Raw genomic sequence first — 27,384 nt, forward strand, 5'->3', positions numbered from 1 at the left:
AAACAGACGCTGTAAAAAAAAAAGAAAAAAATATATATATATATAAAATACGATATTCTATAAGTCAAAAACTAGTGTCACGTGCCAAAGAAAGGAGGTGTTCATAAAAATAAATGCAAAAATATAAAATTGAAAACCCACAATTCATGTAAAACTTAAACTCACTCCTTGGGCTACTTGAGTTGCATGTACCACACTTTCCTTTTTATTCTACTAAGTGACTCACCCAGGCCACCTTTCTGTCTTGCCCAAAACCTCACAAGTGAGAACCACTGCAAATAATTGGGTGCATTTTCTTCCACTCTTTTTCCAGGTGTATGTATCTCTTAAGAGCTTACATTACCTGGTCCATATCATTCTAAATACTATTTAAAAACTTAAGTTCTGGGGCAGCTTGGGTGGCTCAGTGGTTTAGTGCTGCCTTCAGCCCAGGGCCTGATCCTGGAGACCCAGGATCGAGTCCCATGTCAGGCTCCCTGCATGGAACCTGCTTCTTCCTCTGCCTGTGACTCTGCCTCTCTCTCTCTCTCTCTCTCTCTCTGTCTCTCATGAATAAATAATATTTTTTTAAAAAAACTTAAATTCTGAATGTTTCCTAGTAATTTTGAATACTAGATGCTATTTTTTTTCTTTTTAAAGGTGATTCACTAAATGACACAAAATGCTGTACAGTAAGAGCAATCCTTCAAACCTCTCCAGACTCCCATCCATTGTCAGAGACAGTTGCTTTCAGGAGCTTTGTGAATCCATCCCTGAAATTTTTCCTGTATGTTTCTTTTAGCTATCTGTCACCCATGGAGTTCTGGTATAGGACACAGTTTGCAAATATTGGTCCCCACTCACCTTGGGTCTGTATCTCTACTTCCCAGAAATACAGAGTCAGCCTCTGTGTTGCTTGGGAATAATCTGGTGTTGATTTATCTAGATCAGTGGTTCTCAAATGGGGAAGGAGGAGGATTTTGCCCTCCCCCCACCCAGGGAACAGTTAGCAATGTCTAAAGACATTTTTGGTTGTCACAACTGAGGGGCATTGCTGGCATTTAGTGGGGAGAGGCTGCTAAACATCCTACAATCATAGGATAGCTCCCACAACAAATCTGGTCTGATTTGTCAGTAGTACCAGAGTTGAAAAACCTGATCTGGGTGGACATGTGACCCATAAGATGAGATTCCAGGGTCATCTATAGCTTCCATGCCCATAATCCAGTGCCTTTGGAGTCTCTGAGAAGATGGTGAGCCCAGCTAGAATGAGGAGCTCTGAGACCAGACCACAGAGCTCAGTGCCCAACACTGATAATAAAGAGGGCAGGGGAGGGATCTGAGCTTTTTGGACAAGAAATGGAACTGACATGACAGACTGAGATTGACATGCATGACTGTGACGGATGGAGGCCATCTCCGGTTAACTCTGCAGCAGCTTATTGTGATTAACCATGACTGCAGGGCCCAGTCTATTCTGCAACCTACTAAGGGATAAGTTCTGACTGAGACACATTGGTGCGTCTGGCTGTCACTGAGGAAGTGTGACAGACAAGCTAAGAAGCAGGAGCACGGAGCCAAGAAGAGCCAGTCAGACCTTGGTTTGCATCCTAGCTCTGCCACTCTCCAGCTGTGTAACCTCTCTGAGCTTCAGTTTTCTCTTCTATAAATTGGGAATACTAATCCCTGTTTACTAGGGTTAGTGTGAGTCTTAGAAGTTACATATGAATGGCCTGCCCTATGGATTTTGGACTTACCTATCCAGTCCTCACAATCATATAAGCCAATTCTTTGGAATAAAACTCTCAATATATATTTCCTTATTGTTTCTGCTTCTTTGCTTGAACCCTGACTGGTACAGCCACAAGCACAGAGCAAGGACCCCAAATAGAAGCCATTTATTAAATATTGTTAATTAAACTTGTGATGTATGCGCACATCCAGCTGATCCTTTGAGTCTGGTTTCCTGCTAGGTGCCAGGGAAACAACGGAGAATAAGACAGGCATGTTCTCTCCCTCCAGCCACGGTCTGAGGACCCTGGATGATTATGGTTGGGGGGGTGGGGGACCCACATGGTGGCCACCGTTGCTGAAGACTGCTTCTTCTCTGCCCCGCATACTGGGTTTCTGACAATCTTCTCTCGGACTGAGTGTGGTTGGAAGCTGCAACTGGGTGATACGGGGCCAGTAGTGACACTCAGGTAGAAACTGGCGGACCTGGACCTTGATTGAGCATCTTGACTGTGGCTGCCAGGCAGCCATGATCTTGACCCCGGCTTTCAGGGACCGCGACTGATGGAGACCAAAGGACCAGGGCTGGTGGATGTGTTTCTGGAGCAGGATATGCCCAGTTGGGTGAAAGTTGTTATCCACGGTTCAGGAGTTCACACGTGTAACTTTAAAAGTAGCAAAAGGCAACATTGGGGGGGGGGGGGGGGGGAGGGACTTCCAGGCGCGGACCGTTCCTCCCGAGGCCGAGAGTTCCGCCGGGCCGCTTTCCCGGTCGCCCCTTTCCGAGGCAAAGCACGAGGACTTCCGGTGCGTAGCCGCGGCGCGGGAGAGCCGGGAAGAGTCCGAGGCTGGTGAGTGCGGCCTCCGGGCCTGTTTGACCGTCTGTTTTCGTCGTCTGTGTGGCCAGCCCACGCCACCCTTTTCCCGGCTCGGGATCGTGGAGTGCCCTGAAGTGGGGCGCCTCGCCCGGACGCCCGCGCCCCGCTCTGTGGGCCGGTGGTGGGACCCCGGTGGCTCCGCAGGCCTTTTCCCCTGAGAAACCGTCACCAGAGACCCGGTCGCCAGTACTTCCTGGGGCACCCGGGGTAACCCAGCGTTTTTTCCTCACTTGAGAACTTGCGGGGCCGGAGACTCCTTGGCGGCGCCCAGTATGGTTCTGTCCGACTGTAATTTCGGGCAACATGTTTTGCCGGAACCGACCCCCTTTGTCTCATCCACAAAGCGGATATCACGTTTTTATTGAATAAATGCTCGTTAAGCATCTAGTATGTGCTAGCGCCGCAGAAAGACCCAAGTCCCACGGAGGTGACAGCCCTCTATTAAACGTATGCAAAATTGCAGCCTGGTCCCTGAAACGGAGAGGTACCAGGTGCCCGGAGAGTGCCTCCCAGGATACCTGACCTAACCCCGGGTCGGGCAGGCTTTGCTGAGGAAGTGACTGTGGAGCTAAGGTCAGAAACATGATCTGAGGACGAGGGGAGAGAAGGGTTTTCTATTCAGGGAGCCTCCTGCTTGAGGGTTTGAAAGAGGCCACTGTGGCTGGAACAGCGAGCTCCCGGGGGGGGGGGGGGGGGGGGGGTGCAAGGTAAGAAACCATCGGACGAAGTTGGGAGGGGCCAGGCAGCCTTGGCCGTGCAGGCCTTGCAGGTCGTGGTAAGAATTCTGGTTTTTCAGGAGCCAGAAGCCGTTCACATGGCATTAAGTGTGGGGGGTGACGTGCCTAGGTTGGCACTTTGAAAAGTTCATTCACTCTGGCTGTTGGATGGGGAGCAGATTGGAGGGGTGACACTTTGGGTGAGGGATAGGTGACTTGGAGTAAGGGGGTGGTGACAAGAAGCAGATGGATGTGACTTTTTGCATTCCAGGGCATTTTTCTCTGTGCCAGGCCGTGTGCCAGCTGTTGAAGATACAATGAAGAGAATTGTGGCTGGTGGGATTGAAGTAAAGGAATGTCATTATCACGGAGGGAACACACAGATCCCACAAGGGAAAATGACCAGTTGATGAACAGTTATTCTAAATGCAACAGTTCTTCCTTTAGCAAGTATTTATTAAGTGCCTTCTGAATTCAGGGTTGGGAATAAGAAGATTATGATGCAAATTATTTAGAGCAGCGGCTTTCAGGCTTTTTTGACTGCAGCCTACGGTAACAAATACATTTTATCTCATAACCAAGTATCCATACGAACCCACAAAACTTCAGAAGACAGTTATCTTTATTATTCATCATGCGCTTTTTAAAAAATTCTTTTCATTAAAAAATTAATGCTGGTTGAGACACTCTAAATTGATTTCTTAACCCATTAATGAGTTTTGACTTGCAGTCTGAGGAAAAAAAAAACTGCTGCTTTAGAGTGAGAGTCATTTGTTGTTTGGCGTTAAGATGATAAAATATACCCTTAACATTTTTGGAAACAGGCTGGTCTTCCTTTCCTCACTGTTTTGTTTTGCTTGCTTAACATAAAAAGAGTAAGAAAAATTAAACAGGTAGCTGGTTCTTCTGTTTGTGAAATTTGGGGGTCTTGTTTGTACCTCCGGCTGGGTTGGAAGTGCCTAGAGGCAGCAGTGACTGTCCTACTCCGTGGAGGTTTCACAGATCGTTGTTTCAGGCAGAGATCTGGCACAGCTCGGGTGTGCCAGACCCTCCACAGGGATTATTTGTTGAATTGAATAGGTAAGCGTCTTGGGACCAGAAGGTTAGATAATTGTTTGGATTAAATTAGTTCGTGTTGGAACCATCCTATAAATACCACCTAGGCAGGTCTGCCTGCCTACACATTTTATCAGTATGTCCCTGTGGATAGTTCAGAGATGGGTAAAATAAGTGTTCTTGCTCTTTCTCTTCTAAATACTGATCCTAGGCCAGCCATGCCACCTGAATCCATTCTGGGCAAGGAGTCCAGAGTTGCCATGACTTTGGGCCTTTTGGGAAATTGTTTCACTCCCTGGGCTTTAGGTTTCTTTTTTATGTGTAAAAGGAGAAGAGGTTTGTGGTTGAAAAGTTTTCCACTTCCCAGACATTTTGTAAATTTTAGATGCTGAGCACCCACTTTCCACCTTCTGTCCATGTCTGGAGACTTATGGGAAACTGGGTATATGCTGAATTTAATCATCCTTCTCAACTCCTTGGGACTCTTCAGGGATACGGTTTAGACAGAGTTATAGTGTGAGACAGCCTAGGCACAGTTGTAGTTTTGACTAGCCCACCCAGGCTTTCCCCACTTTCCTCCTCTGTTGTAAGAGAGAGATCTGAGAGCAGATTCTGAGTGGACAGTGTGAAGAACACTGACCTAGAGGACAGGGTACCCAGGTTCTAATTTGTGTGACCTTGTGTGACTTTGAGCCTGTCACTTCTCTCGATGTCTTTCCAGCTGTGCAGTGAGTGTTCTTTCTTGGTAAACCAGAACACAAAATCTTCTCTGAGTCTTATTTTCTTCATCAGTAAAATCGATACAGTATTGTGAGGATTAAGGGAGATAATTATGTCAAGGATCTGATTCAATCTGGCACATGTAGAATCCTCAGCAAATGAAGCATCTTTCCTGAAGTTCCAATTAACTCTGATTTCTTTCTTTTTCAGTTGTTTTGGAAGACAGGAGGGGTTCTCTTTTTGGTCACCAAGCACTGGTCCCATGGCTGCCATGCAGATGGATCCTGAGCTTGCCAAGCGCCTCTTCTTTGAAGGGGCCACTGTGGTCATCCTGAATATGCCCAAGGGGACAGAGTTTGGCATTGACTACAACTCCTGGGAGGTGGGACCCAAGTTTCGGGGCGTGAAGATGATCCCACCAGGCATCCACTTCCTCCACTATAGTTCTGTGGACAAGGCAAATCCCAGGGAGGTGGGGCCTCGTATGGGCTTCTTCCTTAGTCTACAGCAGCGGGGGCTGATCGTCCTGCGCTGGGATGCAGTCCGAGAAGAGGTGGACCTGTCCCCAGCCCCAGAGGCTGAGGTGGAGGCCATGAGGGCCAACCTCCAGGAGCTGGACCAGTTCCTGGGACCTTACCCATATGCCACACTCAAAAAGTGGATCTCACTCACCAACTTTATCAGTGAGGCCACAATGGAGAAGCTGCAGCCTGAGAGCCGCCAGATCTGTGCCTTCTCAGAGGTGCTTCCTGTGCTCTCCATGAAGCACACCAAGGACCGGGTGGAGCAGAATCTACCTCGCTGTGGCACTGAGTGCAAAAGCTACCAGGAGGGCCTAGCCCGGCTGCCAGAGATGAAGCCCAGAGCTGGGACAGAGATCCGCTTCTCAGAGCTGCCCACACAGATGTTCCCGGCAGGTGCCACACCAGCAGAGATAACCAGGCACAGCATGGACCTAAGCTATGCCCTGGAAACTATGCTCAGCAAGCAGTTCCCCAGCAGCCCCCAGGATGTGCTTGGTGAGGAGGATCGAGATTCTTTGGGAGTGGGCCAAGGGATGGGTGTATAGTAGAGAGTACACCTTAGGGAATCTAGTCCAGTGTTTCCTAAACTTGGCTAAGAAGCAATCATGCCCAGTCCTACTGGAGATTAATTCAAGAGATCTGGAGTGGGGCCCCAGCAGTATCTGTCTCTCTAAATAATAACCTAGCACCATAGGTGAACCTGATGCAGCCCATCCTGTGTTTGGCAACCATGATATGGCCCAGCCCCTCATTTTACAGATTGAGTTTCACAGAGGGAAAGGATATGGCTAACTATGTGGTCAAAGTGAGACCAGAGCCCAGGGCTTCCCAACCTTCCATCTGCCTCCTCAGTTTGCTCCTGATTCAAAGTGTTGGTCTCTGGCTTAGACCAGGATAGTGATTTATTTTTAAAAATTATTACTGTTTTTATTGTTACTTTTCTCTCTTATTGCAAAAATAATATATGGTCATCATAGAAATAAAACAAAAATTCATTCCCAATTCTCACCACCTAGAAATAACCATTTTTTTACATTTGGCTGTATTTAGTTTTCATCTTGTATCCATGCGCAATGCTTCATTGTGGTTTCTTCTCTGTGTATTTCTATGTGTTTCCCTTTAGTCCCCTGTTGATGGACCTTTAAGATGTCCCTATTTTCCCTGTTGTGTCATCTAATGAACATCCTTGTATGTACTTATACATACATTAAGAGTTGAAATTGTTGAATCAGAGCATGTGTGTTGCCAGCTGGGGTGAGGCGGTAGCCCGTCACTTCTGAAATGGCAATTTAGCAAAGGCTTCTTCCAACCGGATAGTTGGAGAATGATGTTTCAGTGTATATTTCTTTGATTACTAGTGACAGCAAATATTCATTACATCTTTAACAGCTATTTATATTTTTTCTTACATAAATTGTCCAGGTATTTGCGTATTTTTCTGTTGAAAGATCAGTGAGAAATTTGAATATAGGGCCCTTTATATCATTGACTCTCTGATAAAAGGGCACATTTTAATGGGTGCATCTTCATGCATTATACTGTATTATCATTTAATAAGTAACACTTGAAATTCTGACTTAAAAATAAACAGAAATCCTGTTTTCTAATTCTTAAACATTTTAGTTCTTCAAAGTAATCTGGTGAAAGGTCTGTTGCAGGGATAACTTTGTATCTTCCTGACAGCTCTTTGAAATTATTTCTGATCTCCTAACTTAATTTTATAGTAGGCCAGAAATGCATGAATTTAAGTAAATGCCCTAAATTCAGAGACTAAACTCATATTTTCACAAACTAACCAGGTAAAGCCCACGGTAGAAGCAAATCATTAACCTCTATCATACAAAGAAAATTTGACAATATCTTGAAAATGTCAAACATCCAGTATATCTGGATCAGGCAGCTAGACAAACTTAGTTCCACAAGCCTAGGAATAGAGAACTAGTTGTTCATGTCTCTGAAGGTGACAGAGATCAAACACCATGCATTTAAAGAGCACTTAGTGTTGAGTGCATCTGTTCTTCTTATGGCCCATGTATAGGTATGATACAGAAGCCCTCCTTAAATTTGAAGCCAGAGAGAATGTCTCTGATCCACAATAGTGTATCTTGGCAACCAGAGACCCAGTTGCTTTCCCAAGGACAGTGGCTTCTGGATCATTGGGTCTCTGTTTCAGACAGGCATCTGGTGGAAATGTGGGAATAATAATAAGTAATGAATGTTTCTTTGTGCCAGGCATTATTCTAAATACTTTATGTGAAATATATTGATTCATTTAATCTTATCCATGGGCCTCAAATAAGGAAATAGAGGTATAAACAGATTGAATAACTTGCCCAAGGTCATACATCTCTGAAGAGTAGAGCCGATATTTGAACTCAGGTAGTTTGGTTTCAGAGGTCATGCTATTAGCCACCAAGCTATTCATAGAGGTTAAATCACAGAGCCCTGTGGTTAAACAAATGCAAATGATTTTGGCTGGCAGGCTAAGCCTGGAACAGGTACTCAAATTTTCCTCTTCTGGGAGGCTCTTTTCTTGCCCAATAGGAATTCTGTTTTATCTTTCCATTGTTCTTATTACCAAGCATTAGATGTGTGACCTTGGGTAAGATCCTTGACCTCATCTGTAAAATGAGAAAAATACCTTTCCTGAACACCTTGTGGATTTGGGCTAAGGATTACATGGTGTAGTGCAGCATTTCCCTGGCCCTGGAACAGAGACCATCTGGATCAGAATCACCCAGGAAGCTTTTTAGAGCTACAGATACTAAGAGGCTCCATCATCTGTCCTCAGCCAGGATCTCTGTGGGTGAGGCTTGGGCAGCTTTATCTTTAACAAGCTCTCCTAGTAATTCTGATAGGCAGCCAAGTTTAGGATCCACCTGGCATAATATCCATGGACACATTTTTTAAACTTTTGAAGTGCCAGGCAAATACTAGGTATATCTCTTCTTTTGCAGTCTGATTTTATAAAACCACAGTTTAGTTTTTTGTGGCTTGAGTTTATAGCTGTTCAACAAACTTTTACTGAGCTTGTGCTCAGTGGAAAACCCCACCTAGCAGGGGGTGTTCTGCAGGAGTGTCAGGATAAAAGGCCACCACCCATTACTGAGGTCCAGTAGAATCGGTGGTCTTGTAGAGTCTGCTGGCACTGTGCTCTCTCATGATCATTCTCGTCTCTGCACCTTTCAGGTGAACTCCAGTTTGCCTTTGTGTGCTTCCTCCTGGGGAATGTGTATGAGGCATTTGAGCACTGGAAGCGACTCCTGAATCTCCTGTGCCGGTCAGAAGAAGCCATGATGAAGCACCACACCCTGTACATCAACCTCATCTCCATCCTGTACCACCAGCTTGGCGAGATCCCTGCCGACTTCTTTGTGGACATTGTCTCCCAGGATAACTTCCTCACCAGCACCTTACAGGTGAGCAGTCTTTTTTTTTTTTTTTTTTTTTTATTTATTTATGATAGTCACAGAGAGAGAGAGAGAGAGAGAGAGGCAGAGACACAGGCAGAAGGGAGAAGCAGGCTCCATGCACCGGGAGCCCGACGTTGGATTCGATCCTGGGTCTCCAGGATCGCGCCCTGGGCCTCCAGGATCGCGCCCTGGGCCAAAGGCAGGCGCTAAACCGCTGCGCCACCCAGGGATCCCACAGGTGAGCAGTCTTTTGGCTGACACCCATGTGGGTCAAAATTAAGACAAGGATGTGTGAAAGCACCTTCAGGAGGGTTACTTTCACTTTTTTGTTTCAGTTTCCTGACCTCACTGTGTTTCCTGGTTCACTCTCCTCAGTTGTAAGTTTCTTGATGCCAGAGACCTTCTCTCTATACCACTGTCTCCCTGCCTTGCTCCGAGAGTGCCACGCAGTGGGGTCCTTGGCAGTTGAATAACCTCCTCCTCTATGAGTTATTCAGCTCAAAACACTTTTTTTTTTCATTATTCAGCTCAAAACACTTTTTTTTTTTCTTTCTCCCTGTAACCATAAGTTGGTATAACCCAGTAGGACAGAGTGTTGAAGCTTGTTATTTCCAGGGAAACATCTGCAGCTCCTTAGATCTCATTTAAGCATTAAAGTAACTTTGATTTCCTGTTCAAACAAAACGTGCCAGTTTCTGCAGAGATTCTCTGACAGAAAAAGTGAAATTTGCTTTTAACTTGGCAATTAAATTTTCATTATGAGTGGTAATTAGGGAAGAAGCTTCAAACAACTTACAGTCTTCATCCTGTGCTATTTCCTCCCTTTGCAAATAGATTAGCTTCCTTTATGTTCTTGGGACAGCCTCTGTCACTCACATTTTGTAACTTTCTCAAGTGTCGAAAAGGCAAAAGCTGCAAGCTGTCACTTTCCATACTTTGTGTTCCATGAGCTGCTTTTTTCTCCCTGTGTGTGAGACTACTACGAGGCCTGCTCCTTCAAAGGTGGCTGTTCACTAACCTACCAGTCACACCTGGGCTGAGAGAAGGAACAAACATATCCAGTAAATGCCTGTGGAGTAGCAGGCATTATGCTTACCATGCTACTTGGGTTCCCTCATTTAATCTCCCTGGAATCCTTCAAGGCAAGGGAGGATGATTTCCTATTTACAAATGAGAACATTGGGATTCAGGAAGGTTAAGTCATTTATGTAAGGTCACACAGCTGATAAGTGGCAGAGTCAGGATTTGAACTCAGGCTTGTGTTTATGCTCCTATGTACTGAATATAATATAGATTCCCCCAGTAAAGATTCTTGATTGACATCAATGGAGACATCACCAGGGGCTTATGTCTCAGAGGTATAGAACACTTTTCTACAAACAATATACTGTTGGAAGAATCCCAGTAAGCAGGCAGCTGACTTAAAACTCTGGCAGTTGGAGACCATGGGGACCAGTTGTTTGAGCCTGGAGTGTTCCACTTCAGAAGAGTTATAAAATTGCTCTTTTATTGTTTCTTGACATAACAGAGAAATTAAATCCCTTTATCTTCCTCTGAAGGAGGAAATCCTGCCCTCTGTCCCCCATCAAGTTCCTGGGTTACATGAGCTAGTAACAGATGAGGGATGGAGGGGGCATTAGCTTGCTAACTAGCCTCTGGCAGCAGCCCATGGAAATGATGTGCTCCCCTTGTGATGTGTGTTAATACTGTCATACAGACATAGGAGGGCCACACTGTGTCATTGGCTGTCCTGACCATTGTTAACAGAGCTGACCGACAGCTGAGCTCTGATTGTTGATGCTATTGCCAGCAGTGATTTCTGAAGCCGAGAGGGCCCAGCTGGATCGCTGAATGCCCAGGTAGGGTGTAAAGACTGACAGTTGGAAGAATTCTGTCTTTGGACTTTTCATCAAGAAAATTTGACGTCGTTATTTGGAAAAATCCAGGACACGTGCCTTTATTTTTTTATTTTTTTAAAGATTTTATTTATTCATTCATGATAGACAGAGAGAGAGAGAGAGAGAGAGGCAGAGACACAGGCAGAGGGAGAAGCAGGCTCCCTCCCGGGAGCCCGACGCAGGACTCGATCCCGGGACTCCAGGATCAGCCCTGGACCAAAGGCAGGTGCCAAACCACTGAGCCACCCAGGGATCCCCGGACACGTGCCTTTAAAAAAAATATATCAGCATATATTTTTGAGCATTCTGTCTTTATATACAACATTCTCCTGAAAGTGTTGAGGGATCCATATGTTGGTCAGGGTTCCTGCCCTCCGAGAGATTTATTCATTGATTTACCAGGGATTTGCTGACCATCTTACTAGATTCAAGGGCCTGTTGTAGGACTGGAAATATGGTTGTGAACAAGATAGAACCCTTGATTTGCAACTTATATGTTGGTAGGAAAGTAAACAAATGGATTTACCAGGTCACTCCAGACAGCATTGTTTAGAAGGTGGTCTGCCCTGATACCGTTTACCTGACACAGGCCCTGAGACCTTCTTAGCCCCAGCTAGATTGCATCTGTTTGTCAGCTCCTCTGCCCACCCCTGGCGGTCCACCTGTCTCCATGCTGCCACCTGAATTGCTCTGAAATGCAGATCTGATACTATTTTTCTGTATACTTCCTCATCACCTAGAAAGTTAAAAGCCCAAACATAGATCATAAGGCCCATTCTGATCTGGTTCCTGATCTGTCCTCCAACTTCTACCTCTCATTTTCCCCTGTCAATTCTAGTAGTAGTGTTCTCCTTACAAGTTCCCAGACATGCTATGCTATTTCAAGCCTTTTTTTTTTTTTAATTTTTATTTATTTATTATAGAGAGATTGAAAGCACAAGCAGGGGTGGGGGCAGAGAAAGAGAGCAGATCTCAAGCAGACTGCACAAAGTGCAGAGCTCTACTCAGGGCTCCATCCCACAACCCTGAGACCATGACCTGAGACAAAACCAAGAATTGGATGCTTGACCTGCTGAGCCAACCAGACACATACCACCACCACCCCTTTTAAATCATGGTAGAAATTAGCACATAACATGAGCCCTACTCTCTTAACATATTTTTAAGTGTACAGTACTGGTAACTATAAGCACAGCAGTTCTCTAGAACTTTTTCATTTGGCACGACTGAAACTTTATGCCAGTTTCATTCCTTCTTAACTGAACATGATTTTTGTTCTGCCTGGTGTGAACTTGTTCATTCTACAAGATGCCCTTAAGGTATCCCTCTCTCGGAAGCCATTCCCTCTCTCTCTCCTTTCCATACTATTAGCCTACTTTGGACTTGTCACTATTATATTACACAGTCTCTGACTGCTGAAATGTCTACATTGTCTGCCTGACTTCCCCACTAAGCCATGAACTTTTACCCAGAGCCTGTTTTGTTGTTCATCTGGTTATTTTCAACACCTAGTTGATCCTAGCACTTCTCTCACTTTGTATTATTGGGTGTTTTTAGATGACTAGAGTACATAATTTCTGTGGTAGTGTAGATAGATGCCCCTAATATGACAGGTGTAAACGCTGCAGTCTGATCAAAGGACATTATAAGCACCAAAAAGGAATTGGTTAATTCAGACTAGGGTTGCAATTTGAGAAGATAGAGGATCATGAGTGACTGTGAAGGAGGCGTTTAAGCATGTGCTAGAACGATGACAGATTTCAACAGGCACAATGTAGAAAAGGATATTACAAAAAAAAATGTTTTTTTTTTTTTAATGGAGAGTTAACGTTGGTACCATCTTGGCAGTGAGAATCCAGTCCCCCCACCCCACACGGAGGCACTCACTCAGGGTGTGTGTGAGTGAATGAATCAGCCCATAAAAGCCTTCCTCAGCCAGCCGCCTGCTCTGCCCCCAGGTAGTCAAGTAAGTGGAACTGGCTTTCTTACTTAGGAGCTTAAATGGCTACTACCCATGGAGAGGGACTGGTGTTTGTATGTGTAAGCACTTAAAGGCTGCCACATTAGCTAGTATAAAATTAGCCACGTAATGGCCTCTGCCATTAGAGGCCCTTTTGAATAGATGTCACTGATTTTTATAAATCCCATGGATTTAGCTTGAATAAAAATTATTTGTTTTACAAAAATAGATACAGTTTTTTCTTTTATTAAAAGCAACTTGAGTCACCATAATTTGTTTAAAACCAATGAAAGGATAATCTGAATTTAATAGTATGTTAGAAAGTGAGTTCTGTACAAAATAAGGATTCTCGTTGCTGATTGCATAGCATTTAGGCCTATAGTCACGTAACCTATTTTTTAAAATACTTTTAGTCACAATAGGCCATCTGTGCTTTCCAGCTTCATTTCTTGCCAATATTCTAAATGCCAATGTCCCATCTTTACCTCTTGATGGAAGAGTTTTTATCATAACACCTGCCATAATCAGTTTTACCTACCTACTCACACATTTTCTGCCATCAGCTATCATCTTTGCACAGTTATCGTGTACCTTATCTCATTTAGCCCTCACTATAGTGCTTAGAGTTACGTATAAAATCTCACTTTACAGTGAGGAAACAGGATCAGAGAGGTCACATGATTTTGCCCAAGATCACCAGAACTAGTGGATGGCAAGGTTGAGTTGATTCTGAAGTCTGTGGTGGGCTCCCATTTATTATTCCCAGATGAAACATCCCAAATTCTTTAAGTTGACCTCAGAAGACATGATTCCTGCTGCTTGTTACTCTCCTGGTAATCATTGTGAAATTATAGTTTTGTTTAACACCACTTTCTTCTGCAAGTGGAAATAGAATGTTCTACCTCTGGCTAGTTTCATTCTAAGTTGTATAATCATTTGGGAATTGAAAAAATTAGGAAATTTCATCTTTTTTGTCCAAAAAATAGGATGAGATAGTGACTCAGCTACCTACCTTGATATTTTGAATTTCTCAAGGTGACCTGGCTGAACTCAATTTATTTAACTTGGGTTTAAAAGAAGGCTTTCACGTTTCTGATTAAAGTAATTTACAATCTTAGAGTATACAGACTTAATGATAGAAATATTAATACTTTTTTCTATATTTAAAGAAAAATACCCAAGGAGTATGCTTTTAGTTGTAGGGTTTTGTCTTGTTTTTTAATTTATTTATTTGACAGAAACACAAGCAGGGAGAGTAGCCGGGAGAGGGAGAAGCAGGCTTCCTGCTAAGCAAGGAGCCTGATGCAGGGCTCCATCCCAGGACCCTGGGATCATGACCTGAGTCGAAGGCAGATACTTAACCACCTGAGACACCCAGGCGCCCCATATGCTTTTAGTTTTAGAGAAATACAATTGTTTATGAAATGTTGATGTCTTCTTTCAAAAGTATTTTTAAAATATCCATCTTCTGATATTAAGATGATTGATTTCTCAGTGATGTTAAGAAGTGTTTACTTGATTTCACTTTAATAAGTAAAATAAATAGATCATTACCAAATTTTCTGAAGAAGCCATAAAATTAATCTAAAAACAAGAGAATTGGGGCATGTGGGTGGCTCAGTGGTTGAGCATCTGCCTTTGGCTCAGGTCATGATCCCCAGGTCCTGGGATCGAGTCCCACATTGGGCTCCCCACAGGGAGCCTGATTCTCCCTCTGCCTATGTCTATGCCTTTCTTTCTGTGTCTCTCATGAATAAATAAATAAAATCTTAACAACAACAACAAAAAGAATCAAAGTGAATTACTGCTTGAAAACTAGGTAATGTCTATATATCTCCTTTTCTGAATTATGGGTTTTTAAAATGTCAAGTTTGTGGACTGTAGGGACAAAAATAGATCATTGGATGCCAGAGGCTTGAGTAAGGGGAGCTTTTGACCACTAAGCAGCAGCACAAGGGAATTTCTTGGAGTGATGAGACTGTTCAGCATCCTGATTGTGATGGTATGTGGGCCTCAGAGTCATAAAACTGAATACCAAAAGAAAACTAATATCTGTCTTAATTATATCATATAATGTTTGCATGGGTGTTCACATTTGTCCAGACGAATCAAGCACATAAAATGGGTGAGTTTAGTTGTATGTAAGTTATACCTCAATAAAGTTGCTTTTTTAATAAAAGTCAACCTGGACTATGCTGTGGGTCCTGGAGGCCCACAGAGGGGACAGTTCCAGAAGCACCTAGTCTCCAAGCCCCCTGGCTCTCCACAGGACAGTGCTGAAAATATGATGAATATATTAAATCTGTGTTGAGACAAAAAGAAGGTCTTGGTAGGGACAAAGGGTTTAGATTTCCCTACTTGGACCTGCTCTCGCTTAACATTTATTACTTGCTCAGCCTTTATCACCATTCTCATCTGTACAGTGGGAATAGTAATTTCCTGTCCTCTTACCTCCCAGGTTTATAGTACCCAGACTTGTAGTAAAGATTAAATCGACAAGTTCTTTAAAAAAGGACAAAGCACTTTTTAAATTAGAAGCCCTATTTTTCAGACAGAAGGTTTCTGTTATACCTGCTCTGGTTGATTTTACTCCCAGGCATTGTTTGAGGGGGTGGGAAGGATGAGTGATGAGTATGAGCCCAGCCTGTTTAGACCTGTTACTGCTGGCCATTGCCAAATGCAGGGCAGTCCCTGCATCTCATTCATATCTGTTCAGTGAGCTTCCTGTGGGGCCTAACTCTATGCCAGGCTCTGGGCGATATGCTATGTGGGACATGTTGATAAAAAAAGGACTCATTCTCTACTCTTGAGGAGCACAGATCACTGTCATACAAGCACAGTGTAAGAAATGCCGTGAGGGAAGTTCAGGCCCAGTGCTAGGGGACCAAAGGCTGAAACTTTTCAGCCTGGGCTTTTGTAAGAGGCTTGTCTTAAGGAAGTGGCTTGTGAGCTGGTGGTATGCAAGGAGCCACCTCCTCTCCAGGATGAGACCTTTCTTTTGTTCAGCACCATCACATAATTACTGAGGAATTATTTGGTCCCAAGGACTTGTGCAAAAGTGAACCAAAAATGGATTTTCATAGAGTTTATGGTCTTCTTCATTCTTTTGCTCATTAAACACCTAATGGGTCCTTTATGCCAGACTCTGTACCAGGAGTACAATATACAGTAGGAGAAAGAGTCACTGGTTTGGAGTTACTCCTTGTCTCTTGGGAGAGCTCAACAGTAAATGGACTGTTACCTAACTGAGATTGAGGCTATGTTTGTGGTAACCTTGGGCGCTGGAGGAGCATAAAGGAACACCTGTTCCATCCTTGGTCTGGGAAAACATCCTAAAGGAGCTGATGTCTCAGCTGAACATGAATCACTAGTAGAAATTAGTAGGTGAAGAAGGTGAAAGCATGGATAAAAGGGTGTTTCAGCTGAACATGAATCACTAGTAGAAATTAGTAGGTGAAGAAGGTGAAAGCATGGATAGAAGGGTGTTCTAAGCAGAGGAAAAAGCATGTGTGTAGAGGCACAGGGAGACCATAGAGCTTGTTTGGCAGCTGCTCATCATGGCTGGAGAGGCAGGGCTCTGTAGAGAGGGATACAATTTACTGTGTAAGGAGGGGAACAGGAAGAGGCTTTTACAGATTCAGCCAGCAGGCTCCCCAGGACCTTGGGACAGACTCTGGGGTATGCAAGGCCTCTGAAACTAATGCTGTTTGAAACAAGGTTTCTCTGCTTCTGGTATGGGGCCCCTCCCTAGAGTTCAGCTGGGCTCCACATTCACACTCCAGGGCAAGCTCCATTAGCTGCGTACAGACATGCAGCCGGCTTCCCTGCTGCCCTCTTGCCACTGAGCTCACACAACCCCTCTAATTAGTTATTGATCAGCTGTTTTGTTGTGGCTGTGCTTCCCGCTCCTGTATTTAGTCAATTCCCAAGTTGATGAAACCAAATTCTGTAACCCCCACTTCTGCTTGTGTACACACACAACCCCCAATCACTTATGTCCGTGCTACCATCCCAACAAAATGACTCCAAACAAAGACCACTGAAATGAGCTTCACTCCTGCTAACAGGCAGTGGAGAAGCAAGTACCCCTGGAATCAGCTGTAGAGTACACCTGTTAACTTTGTCAGGTGAGGGCCCCTAGAGCCCAGATTCCTTCCATGGTGATCTGCAGGCAAGCTACAGCAGGAGACTGATTTGGAACAAAGTTTCCCCCACCCTGTGCCTTGTGTCTGTGGGGTGGTCTGGGGGAAACTACTACTTCCTTTCCTTCTAGTTTTCATCTAGTCATTTAACTCCTCTTTGCCTACATTTCCATAAAATAGGTATTCTGGGGTGTCTCCCCAGAGCATTGTGAGGATCTGTGGGGATACTCTGAAACTTTTTTGAATTTGAAAACAGTAAAACAGTATGAGAAGGAATAATGAGTTTGCTCATTGGTGATTGGGATCCAGGAAAATCTGGAATGGAGTGTCAGATGTAGAGAAAATTAGCCTCTGCCCCCTGCCCATGTTTATGTCAGATGAAACTGAATTAAAAAGAACATCAAAACAAGGGATTAATATCCAGAATACATAAAGAACTACAATAACAACAACAAACCTGACTAAAAATGGGCAAAAGACTTAGACATTTCTCCAGAGAAGACATAGAAATGGCCAGTGCATCTACATGAAAAGATGTTCAGCATCACTTATCATTAGGGAAATGCAGATCAAAACCACAATGAGATAGCACTTCACACCCATTAGGATGGCTATTATTAAAAAATAATAATAATAACAAAAACCAGATCTTGCCCTTGTTTGTTGCTGAAAGGTGGTTTCCAGGGGCTGGGGGGAGGGGGAAATGTGAAGTTAGTGTGGGTACAAAGAGAAAGTATCAGTTGGGAAGGATAGACAAATTCTGAAGATGGATGATCTTCAGATCATCAGTAATCATTACGCAGTAATGGCTGCGTAGCAGTGTGAATTTATTTAACACCACTGAATTGTACCTTTAAAAATGGTTAAAATGGTAGGTTTTGTGTTATGTACATGTTACCACAATTTTATTTTTTTTTTAGAGAGAGTGAGGGAGGGACAGAGGGAGAGGGAAAGAGAATCCTAAGCAGGCTCCGTCCCCAACACGGAGCCTGACGCAGAGCTGATCTCACAACCCGAGATTGCAACCTGAGCTAAAATCAAGAGTTGGACGTTTAACCGCCGCTCAGGTGCCCGTTACCACAATTTTAAAAGAACATCAAAGACAACTTTCAAAGGGAATAGAAACCTCTGACTGGTAAGCCTGTGGCCCATGTAGATTAGAGCAGCAGTTCAGCCCCGTTGGCCTAGGGCCTGGGACTTGATGGGATGCAGAGCTTATAAGCCCTCCAAAACTATTTTGGTACCAGCTGGTGTAGTTATTGCCCAGGTGCCCAGGAGAGCTCCCCAGGGGACTGGGCCAGGGTGATGGCCCCATTGGCCTTACTCTCAATGGGGCATCTCTGCCTAAGAGTAATTTTCCATTCTAGTCCTGCCCCAGCCACTCAGCTGGGTTTGGACCTTCTTTCTTGGTTTGGGGGGAGCACAGCAGGTGTCTTGGGCCTGTGCCAGCAGCAGCTGATCCACCCGCCCCAGAGAGCTGAACACCATGAGGAAATTTCCACAGCTTTCTTGGCCCCCTCTGTGTTCTCAGGAGTGACTTATCCTCTGTTCTCTGTAGGTTTTCTTTTCCTCCGCCTGCAGCGTTGCCGTGGATGCCACCCTGAGGCAGAAAGCTGAAAAGTTCCAAGCTCACCTGACCAAGAAGTTTCGGTGGGACTTTGAGGCAGAGCCAGAGGACTGCGCCCCAGTGGTGGTGGAGCTCCCTGAAGGTGTACAGACTGGCTAACTGGGAATACTGCCAGCCAGGGGAGGCCCCTTCCCACACGGCTACAGTCCTGGCTTCTCCATTCATGCCTTCCTTCTGGGACCTGCAGGGCAGTGGCCCTACCAGGTTCTGCAAAGATGGAGCCAGAATTCCCTCTTTCACCAATAAATAAGTTTCTTCAGTGCCAGAGAGGCAATATGCCTCCCAGAGGCACATTCATCAGTTCCCATCAGCCTGGCCATGAGGCTGATCTGACCAAATTCCACATGGGCTCTTAGAGAAGCTCTCGGGAGAGACCTGCCTCAGCAGCTCCCTGCTTCCTTCCCAGGGAAAAAAATGTGAGTCAGTAGCCCTAGAGAATTGATTGCTTGCTTATTCCATAGGATGGTTAGAAAACAAGAAACCCTGGACTACACGGGGTTGGTGTATTGGTTGATGACTTAAAAGTTAAACAGGGTGCTAGGGAGATGGACTAGAATTTCTGCCTGTCCCTTGTTAAATGGGAACACATCACAGAAAACATGGCGGATATGTGACCACTCAGGAGCTCCAGCCTGGGGAGAGGGGACCCAGAAGACCGTTGGGTTGAGTCTGACAAGTGGTCAGCTTTTGCTTTCTCTGTCTAAGTCCCTTCCTCCTGACCAGAGTGGATAGTTGTCCAAGAGTTGTGGCTCCTGACCTCAGGGGCCTGCTGATGCCATGTCCCTCCATCTGTTCCATTCTGAAGTCTCAGACCCAGAAGTGGGACTGGGCACCCCTTCTATATGGCCCCATTCCTCACCAGAGCCACCGTGACTGGAGATTCAACAGCAAAGAGAGAGGTTCTTACTCTAGATAGGTTTCTTTGGCCCCATTGAAGTTCTGTGTCTTTATTCAGAGCTCAAGAGATGACCTGGCCAACCTAGATCTTCCCAGTCCTGCTGTAGAGCTGTCAGCCACAGAAGTAATGATGCTTCCCTTCCCTTGCAGTCCCGAGGGTGTGCCCATCACACACAGGTCCTGCCACCCTGACCACAAACTGTTGTACTAAGATCAGAGTCACTGTACCATTCTTTTCCAGGGCCACAGCTAACACCAGTTTTCTGAATGAGAATCCATGCTGGTTAAGACTTTCGGTTCTACTTGTTTCCTTGGAGATATTTTTCCAAGAGCATAATGTACATTAAAGTCTTTGAATTGAGACTAAATCCCTTTGTGTGAGCCTCTTGCAGTTTATTTGCCCACTCCTCAGCTGCCAGGCCACTGTCCACAGACCCACTTCTCCCTGCTGAGCGCCAGGAGACCCTGCCCAACATCTTTGGTCTCGAGGCAAGCAGCCAGCGTTGCCTGCTGCTACCAGTGGAGCCTCCGGGATAGGCATACCTGAAGGAGGGACTGAGGCCCCGTAGCCCTATAATAACCAGAAGTTAGGCCTTGTGTGAATGTACTGTTCTCTTCCTCTCGAAGCCCACTCATCACAACTACCTGGGGAGCTTATCACAGGTGCATATTCCAAAGGAATGAGTTCCTGGTCCATGCTATGACATGGATGAACCCCTGAAAACATAGTGCTGAGTGGACGGAGCCAGATACAGACCCTGTGTTATGTGAGTGCATTCCTGTGGGTTGTCCAGAATGGACAAATCCAGAAAGGGAAATTAGTGGTTGCCAGAGACTGGGAGAGTGGGGGATGGGGTCGACTGCCAATGGCTACGGGCTTGCTTTCTGAGGTGATGGAAAGGCCCTGGAATTCATGGTGATGAGATCATACAACCTTATGAATATACTAAAAACCACTGAAAGTGTGCACTTAAAATGGTGAATTTTATGCTATATTAAATTATATCTCAATAATAATGTTTTAAAGTGTATTCCCAAGTCCCACCCCACGGGGATTCAGAGGCAATGAATCTGAATATGGCCTGGGTCCTGAGACATACTCAGTTTTGAGTAACTACCCAGAAGTGACAGCACTGCGATTTAGTGCCGAGATCTCCACTGGGACAGAATTTGTCTCCCATTCGCATTGTTAGGACAGCACCTAGTAGTGGGGTCATATGACTTCTTTTTCAAACTGTTGGTCTTCTGTCTATATAATGTAGACCTGCTATCCCCAACATCCACACAAACAAGAGTGAAGAAAAAGTAACTACTATTTACTAAGTGCTCTGTTCTGTTACTTCTCTTAATCCTCACAAAAATACGAGGTAAGTGCTATTCTTCTTACCATTTTACTGATAAGAAAATGGGCCCGGAGAACTTCAGTCATTCTGCCCGGGTCCCACAGCTGGAAAGGATTGAGGACAAGAGTCAAGCCCAAGCCCCCATGGTACCCACTGCATTCACCGCTGTGACGCACTCTCTCCCTGCCCTTGCATGACCCCAACAGCCTTCCCCCCTCCCTGCTTCCCAGATGGAGCCTGGGTCCTGTCACCAGACAGCTGTGTGACTTAACATAAGCCACTTCCAGTCTTCAGGCCTCAGTTTACTACATATAAGAGAGTTTGCTTGGATTTGGGTTTCTGATGTATATATTCTTCATGCTGCCTCGTGTATTTAAAAGTGGACCATTGTATGATTTTAAATGTTTTCAAAAGGGAAACTACATTTGCACTGGACATGACTGGGCTGACGAAAAACCAATAGGTCTCTTGTTTGGGGCTGGAGTGACATCGACACTGTCTTCTGCATATCCCAGCTGGCAGTCCTCTATGTGTCTTTGATGAATAAAAAATGTGAAAACAAATTAATTATTACTACTTGGAGTATTTCTGGAAGGCAGAACCCTTGCACATGGAGAACCAGTGGCCTTGCTGACCTATAAGCTCCTTCCAGTTCTAACACATCTAAAAGGGAAGCTATTGGCAGGACCTGGCCTGATTTCCAAATCCCCTCAAATGCAGGCCTCCTGAGGTCTGGCTCTTATTTGCAAGGCTGCTTTATCCTATTAACAGAATCAGCAGAGGTAGCAACTCTCCAACCACTCCCACTGTCCCCACGACAACCCTTGCTGATCTGAGCCCATCCCTCTAATTTCTCACCGCTTGAGCAGCAGAGGAGTTCCCCGCAGCGACTGCCTCTCACCATCGATAATTAGTTTCCCAACGTCATCCCCTTGTAAATATTATTTAATATTGCCAGGGCGCTGTGACATGTTGGTTTCTTCAACTACTCAGACTCTGGCTCGACCAAAATGCCGTCCCCTGCTGCAATGGGGGCTGGAGATGCATGGTGAATGCCTAGGCTTAGCACTGAGTCTCAGCTCTGTCACATCTGCTGGGTCTGACAGAACAGAGTAGACAGACCGGAGTAGGGAAGCTCACCTGAGCTACCTGCTGACACTGGGGGCAGTGTGGATCTGTTCTCCCATCCCCCACTGACCAGGGCACTTCTTTGCCTCAGAGCTCTATACATCTGGCCCAGGCAGGCTTTGTTTTCACAAGAATATTCTACCTTGAGTATCCCTGTCTCCATGCTGGTGCTGGCTCATTCTCCCCCAACCCCGGGACCCTGCCCTGGACTGGCCTCCCTACTGAGATGGGGGAGTGAGAGCCAGAAATAGTGTCAGCTGTTCCCTGCTGGTGGGGGGAGCAGGTGTGTCCCCAACCTGCTGGCCTTCTTGTTCTGTGTCCTCAATCTGGTGCTTACCAGGATAAACTCATTAGGTTTCTCTGGAGAACAGGGATCCTGGGGGTTGGTGGTTAAAATGTTTGGTGGGAGAGAGGTAGGAGAAGTAGGGGGCTTCTTAGTCCAATGTCAGATGGCCTGCATGAAACTCCACAGATCTTTCTTTCTTGGATCTTTATCTTCTTCCCTCCCCAGATTTCTCCATTTTTCCTGCGTCCCCTCCAGACTTGTTACCTGGCTCAAGTCTGGATTCAACACTTCTAAAGGGATGCTGACAGATGGGTGACATTTTGGGGAGAGGGAGTTGTCACATGAGAAGCAGTTGGAGAAAAATGTGGAGCCCTCCCCCAAAGGCAGAGAGGCTGAGAGAACTGTCTTGAAGGAGGAGGTCTCTGTGCCCTTCAAAGTATGGAGTTGGGACCCATGGGAGAAGTTACAGGGAGTCAGCAGTGGGCTCTGTTCCTTCTTCATCCAAACAGTACTTTCTAAGTGCTGCCCCAGTGAGCTTACGCTCATTGGGGGGGAGGGGCAAACAACAGGCATAAAAAGTAGGTTACAGAGATTGTTGTAAGAAATGCTCTAGAAAAAACTAGAGCAGGATAAGGCACATTGATAGTCCAGGCAGGGTAAGAGATGTCACGATTTAAATGGAGTGATACTTGAGCACAGATTTGAAGGTGAGCAAGGAGCCATGCGGACATCTGGGAAAGAGGGTTTCCAGGCAGAATGAACAGGGAATGCAAAGGTCCTGGGGCAGAAGCACACCTGCTGTGTTACAGGAACACGGGGGAGGAGGGGGCGGTCAGTATGGTGAGGGTGCAGCTATCAAAGGAGGGAATGGTCGGAGAGGAAATGGCAGCTACAGGGGATCACACTGTCCAGGGATTAGGGGCTGTTGTAAGAACCTTGCATTTCATTCAGTGAGATGGGGGCCCATTAGAGGGTTTTAAACAGAGAGTGACGTGGTCTGAATTTTAACAGGATCACAAGCTGTCACATTGGACACAGACTGCAGGGGGATGGGTGGAAGCCGGGAGACCCTAAGGAGGCTAGAGCAGTAATCCAGGTGCCAGAGGGCACTGATTCGGGTAAGGTGTGCATGCTGGGCTGCATTCACGACTCAGATGAAGGATGCACCCGAGGCCTTTCAAGGGCTCTGCTGGCCAGATAATCTCTCACTTCTGGGAAGTCTCAGAATCTAGGCAGAAGACCACCAACTCCTCGGATCCCCATCCCCACACAAGTCCCCACTCTCCTGTCCCTTGGGTCTCTGTCAGTGCTTCCTGTTCCCATATGTCAGAGGCACATCTGGGCAGGTGGGGCAAGGATGAAGGACTGGGGAGGGCTGCCACAGGAATTCCAGGCCTGGGAGTGGGGGTGCTCTGTGGGACAGCCCTAAATCAGGGGGCGTGGCAGGCTTGGCTCCACCCCCAGGCGCGGGAGCTCTTGCTGTCAGGGGCCAGTGGTTAGGGTCCCGCCTTGCAACTCACAGATTGCCGAGCACGTGTGAAGGCCCCGCGGGTCCAAATCTGTCCTGGTCTTGCAAGAATCATTCTGGCACCCGCTTCCATCACAGCAGTTTCATGGCCTTCACGACGATTGATATGACCCAGCACGTAGTGGGGACCTCCTCCTGGCTGCTGGGCACTGTGTTGGGTCAGAGGCGGAGCACCAGGTCTTCAAGGAAGGCCTTATTCCTCATCCTACAGAACAGAGGAGAGAGGCGAGGCTCAAAGGGGTGCGGCACATCGGAGCCAGAATCCAGCCCGCCTGTATGAGTGAGGCACTGCCCTGCGGCGTCGAAGCACTCCTTAATAAGGACGCTTACGTAATCTGTGATAATCTGTGATAATTACCCGTGGATCCCAGGCTGCCAACCTGACAACTTCAGTGGCAGCCCATGGATCCCAGGCTGCCAACCTGACAACTTCAGTGGCAGCCCCCCTCCCCCCGCCCCTGGGTTCGTGAGAGCTTCCCAGTGTTTCCACCCAGACCCTCTGTGTCCAATATCTGGCTGGCCTAGGGACACCCTGGACCTGGGTGTGGGGGGTGGGGGGCAACAGCCGGTCCTGAAGGAGGCTGCCTCTGCCCCTAATGGACCACCAGAGCCACTGAGGGGCCACTTAGTCCGGGGTGCACGGGAGCCGAGGCCCCTTGCACTCTGTCCCACGAGAGTTGCTGTTGAGTCTACCAAAGGCATTTATTTGCTTTAGAGAAGGATGCTGCCAGATATGGGGGCTCTTGAGGGGCTGATTTCCTGCCCAGACATCCACTAGGCAGGTCTTGGCCTCTGTTCTTCCCTCTGTGGATCAACAAACTTTTATCTGGGGTCTAGCAGCCCAAAGGTAGAAGACAGGATGTGGGAGTTTGGGGGACGGGGGGGCTTCTTCATGGCACATTTTGAATGCAGAAGCCCACATCACTATTCATTTCCCTTTTGGAAATTGTTTATGTCCTCCGCTCATGTTCTGTTGGACCTTCTTTTTTTAAAAAAATGCATTTACTTTATCATAATATATGTTAATATTAGAAATATTTTCCCCAATCTGCTTTTTAATGTCATATGTTGAACTGTATGCTTTGCCATTTTACATGCCAAATATGTCAAGCTTGTTCTTTTTGATTTGATTTTCCCCACTGCTTTAATGCTTAAAAGTCTATTCCTCTATCAAGATGCAATAGATAAATAGATATTAGCCTATATTTTGTTCTAGTTTTTCTCAGTGTTTTTTTGGGTTTTTTTTGTCATAATCAAAACCAGGTTTCCCCAGCCCCACTTAATCCATCCCCATTTGGACCTTTCATTCCTCACACCTACTCTAGATTTTTCCCTCGGCTTTGAAGTCCTAACGCCCCGCCTTGCACCTCCACCCTTTCCTCAGCCAGCAAGGGCTTCTCTTGAGCCTTCCTGACCCCTCACAGCACTCACAGTCGCAGCCACGTGCACGGCTGGCACTTGCTCTCCCAGTCCGGTGATGTTGGAGTCGTTTCTCGTGGCTTCTCAGGGCCAGAATCATCTATTCATGATTCTATGGCGCCTTGCTCCAAGCATAGGGCTAGGTGTGTAAATGCTTTATTGATTGGAAGATCACTGCTCCCTCTCTGAGAAGGCTCTGTCCCTGCAGTAAAGGCCACTAGAATGGTCAGTGGTTGCTGTTTTGTACACTGCACGACTCATTTCTGTTCACCTCTCTTCTAATATCAAGCTTCCTTTGTTCCTTTACACCATATCATCCTTAATAAGAGCACCAATCACAGTAACTCAGCCCTCCTTCCATCCCCAGGGATAGACACACAACTTCAGTGACTCCACTTGGCATCTTCCCTGGGATGCTTCTTCTAGGTGCAGAAGGGTGCCTCCTGTTTTTGGAGTTCTGGTGGTAGGGGGACTCTCAGTTGGACCTAATAGGGCTCATTATACCCATGAAAGGAAAAAAAAAAAAAGCCCTCACACCAGAAATGGGGATGGAGCCAACACAGGAGGAGGCTAAGCTGAGAGACGAGAGTGAGAAAGCCAAAAACATCACCAGAGCACCTGGATCAAGCCCTGCCTGCAGCCCACAATCCACAGGCTTTCTCCTTTATGAGTGAATGCAATACCTTTTTATTGACTAATTTTATTTTATTGTGGAAAGAACATTTAACATGAGATCTACATTCTTAACAAGCTTTTAAGTGTATACTATATTATTGACTATGGGTACAATGCAGATCTCTAGAACTTACTCATCTTGCTTAACTGGAACTTTATGTCCATTGACTTGTAGCTCCTCATTTCCCCATCTGCGCCTGCCCCCCTGCCCCCGGCAACCACCATTTCATTCTTTGATTATATGAATTTGACTGTTTTAGATATCTCACAATAGACAAGATGTGGAAATAACCTACATGTCCATCAATAGATAAATGGATAATGAAAATATGATGTATACGTGCAATGGAATATTAGCCTCAATAAAGAGCATTCTGCATGTGACAACATGGATGAAGCTTGAGGACGTTCTGCTGAATAAGCCATCACAGAAAGACAAGTACAATATCTTCTTCTTTAAGCCCCTTGCGGCAGGTTTCTGCCTTTGCAGCCAAAGAATCCTAACTCACTTCTGCATCATGAGGCTTTGGCCTTCATTGCCTGTCCCTCTGCAAAACTCCCAAGAAGTCACGGTTCAAAGGACTCTTAGAGGCCACAGGCTTATCCTGCAGTTGGTAAAACCAGGATCCTGTGAGGGAGAAAGAATTCATCCAAGGTCACATTGTGAATTGTTTCCTGCCCAAAGGGAAAAAAGAGTTTGAACTCACTGACCAGCAGCCTGGAGGGTACTGTGGGCCTCAGTGATGGTACTGGAGCATGAAGTGGCTGTTCTGGAACATTCTGGGACCCACACAGGATGGCTGCTACCCCATAAGCACGTGTGCAGGCAAGGGGGAGCCCCAGGGAGGGCATCCAGCGCTGCTGTTGCTGCCGTTCCTGACTTCCCCCAGGCTGTCAGAAGGGGCGGGGGTGGTCAAGACCATGGCTGTCATTTACCCCGTGCTCGCTATGTGCCCAGCAGCAGGGGAAAGCCCAGCATGTGTATGTAGCTTTACATACATTCACTCTCAGCAGCCTAGCAGCATCCATCGGAAGGAAGTACTAGGGGAATCCCCATTTTACCAGCAAGGAAACTGGCCCAGAGAAGTTAGGGAGCTCTCTGACAGCCACACTGCAATTGAACCATGCACCTGGACAAAGCAGGCCAGCCTGACTCCAGAGCCTAAGCTCCTAGCCCTCAGATCAGGGGAGGCAAACTCAGATGCCAGCAGGGGTTGGGCAGGCCACGTGAACTGAGCGACAAAGAGCGTGCCTCTGCTCCCCAGCTCCAGCCGCTTGCGGCCAATTCAAGGCAGACTTGTCAGAGCTTCCAGTTTTTCAAGAGAAGCCGGAAATCTGGATTTTTATGTGCAACTTCTCTATTTTTAAACGTTGGCAGTGAATTCAGATTACAAAAAAAAATACTGTTGCAAGCCAACCAAAATCATATTCGCAAGCCCGTGGATTGCAACTTTCCTGCTTTAC

General features: G+C 46.0%; 1 protein-coding gene across 6 annotated transcripts; it reads left to right on the forward strand.

Annotated features, from left to right (window-relative positions):
* Positions 1–2,445: 2,445 nt before the first annotated feature.
* On the forward strand, positions 2,446–19,909 carry AAR2 (AAR2 splicing factor). 6 transcript variants are annotated; one of them, XM_072800866.1, is made up of 5 exons: positions 2,499–2,561; positions 3,576–3,754; positions 5,291–6,099; positions 8,794–9,023; positions 18,576–19,909. In XM_072800866.1, exons 2-5 carry the CDS (start codon positions 3,660–3,662, stop codon positions 18,741–18,743), a joined length of 1,302 nt encoding a protein of 433 aa, XP_072656967.1. In that variant the 5' UTR covers positions 2,499–2,561; positions 3,576–3,659; the 3' UTR covers positions 18,744–19,909. The 6 variants fall into 6 exon arrangements, with proteins under 6 accessions (XP_072656969.1, XP_072656967.1, XP_072656971.1 ...); XM_072800869.1 differs by lacking the exon at positions 2,499–2,561 and adding an exon at positions 2,586–3,161 and having other exon boundaries at positions 3,576–3,856; XM_072800865.1 differs by lacking the exon at positions 2,499–2,561 and adding an exon at positions 2,586–3,161.
* The last annotated feature ends 7,475 nt before the right edge of the window (positions 19,910–27,384 follow it).

This window comes from Canis lupus, chromosome 26, assembly GCF_048164855.1.
Source record: "Canis lupus baileyi chromosome 26, mCanLup2.hap1, whole genome shotgun sequence".
NCBI lineage: Eukaryota > Metazoa > Chordata > Mammalia > Carnivora > Canidae > Canis > Canis lupus.

Coding starts and splice junctions, on each gene's coding strand:
- AAR2 (XM_072800866.1), top strand. CDS start 3,660: ATGTCATTATCACGGAGGGAACACACAGATCCCACAAGGGAAAATGAC. Junction 3,755..5,290: donor AACAGTTCTTCCTTTAGCAA/GTATTTATTAAG, acceptor TTTCTTTTTCAG/TTGTTTTGGAAGACAGGAGG. Junction 9,024..18,575: donor TCCTCACCAGCACCTTACAG/GTGAGCAGTCTT, acceptor TGTTCTCTGTAG/GTTTTCTTTTCCTCCGCCTG.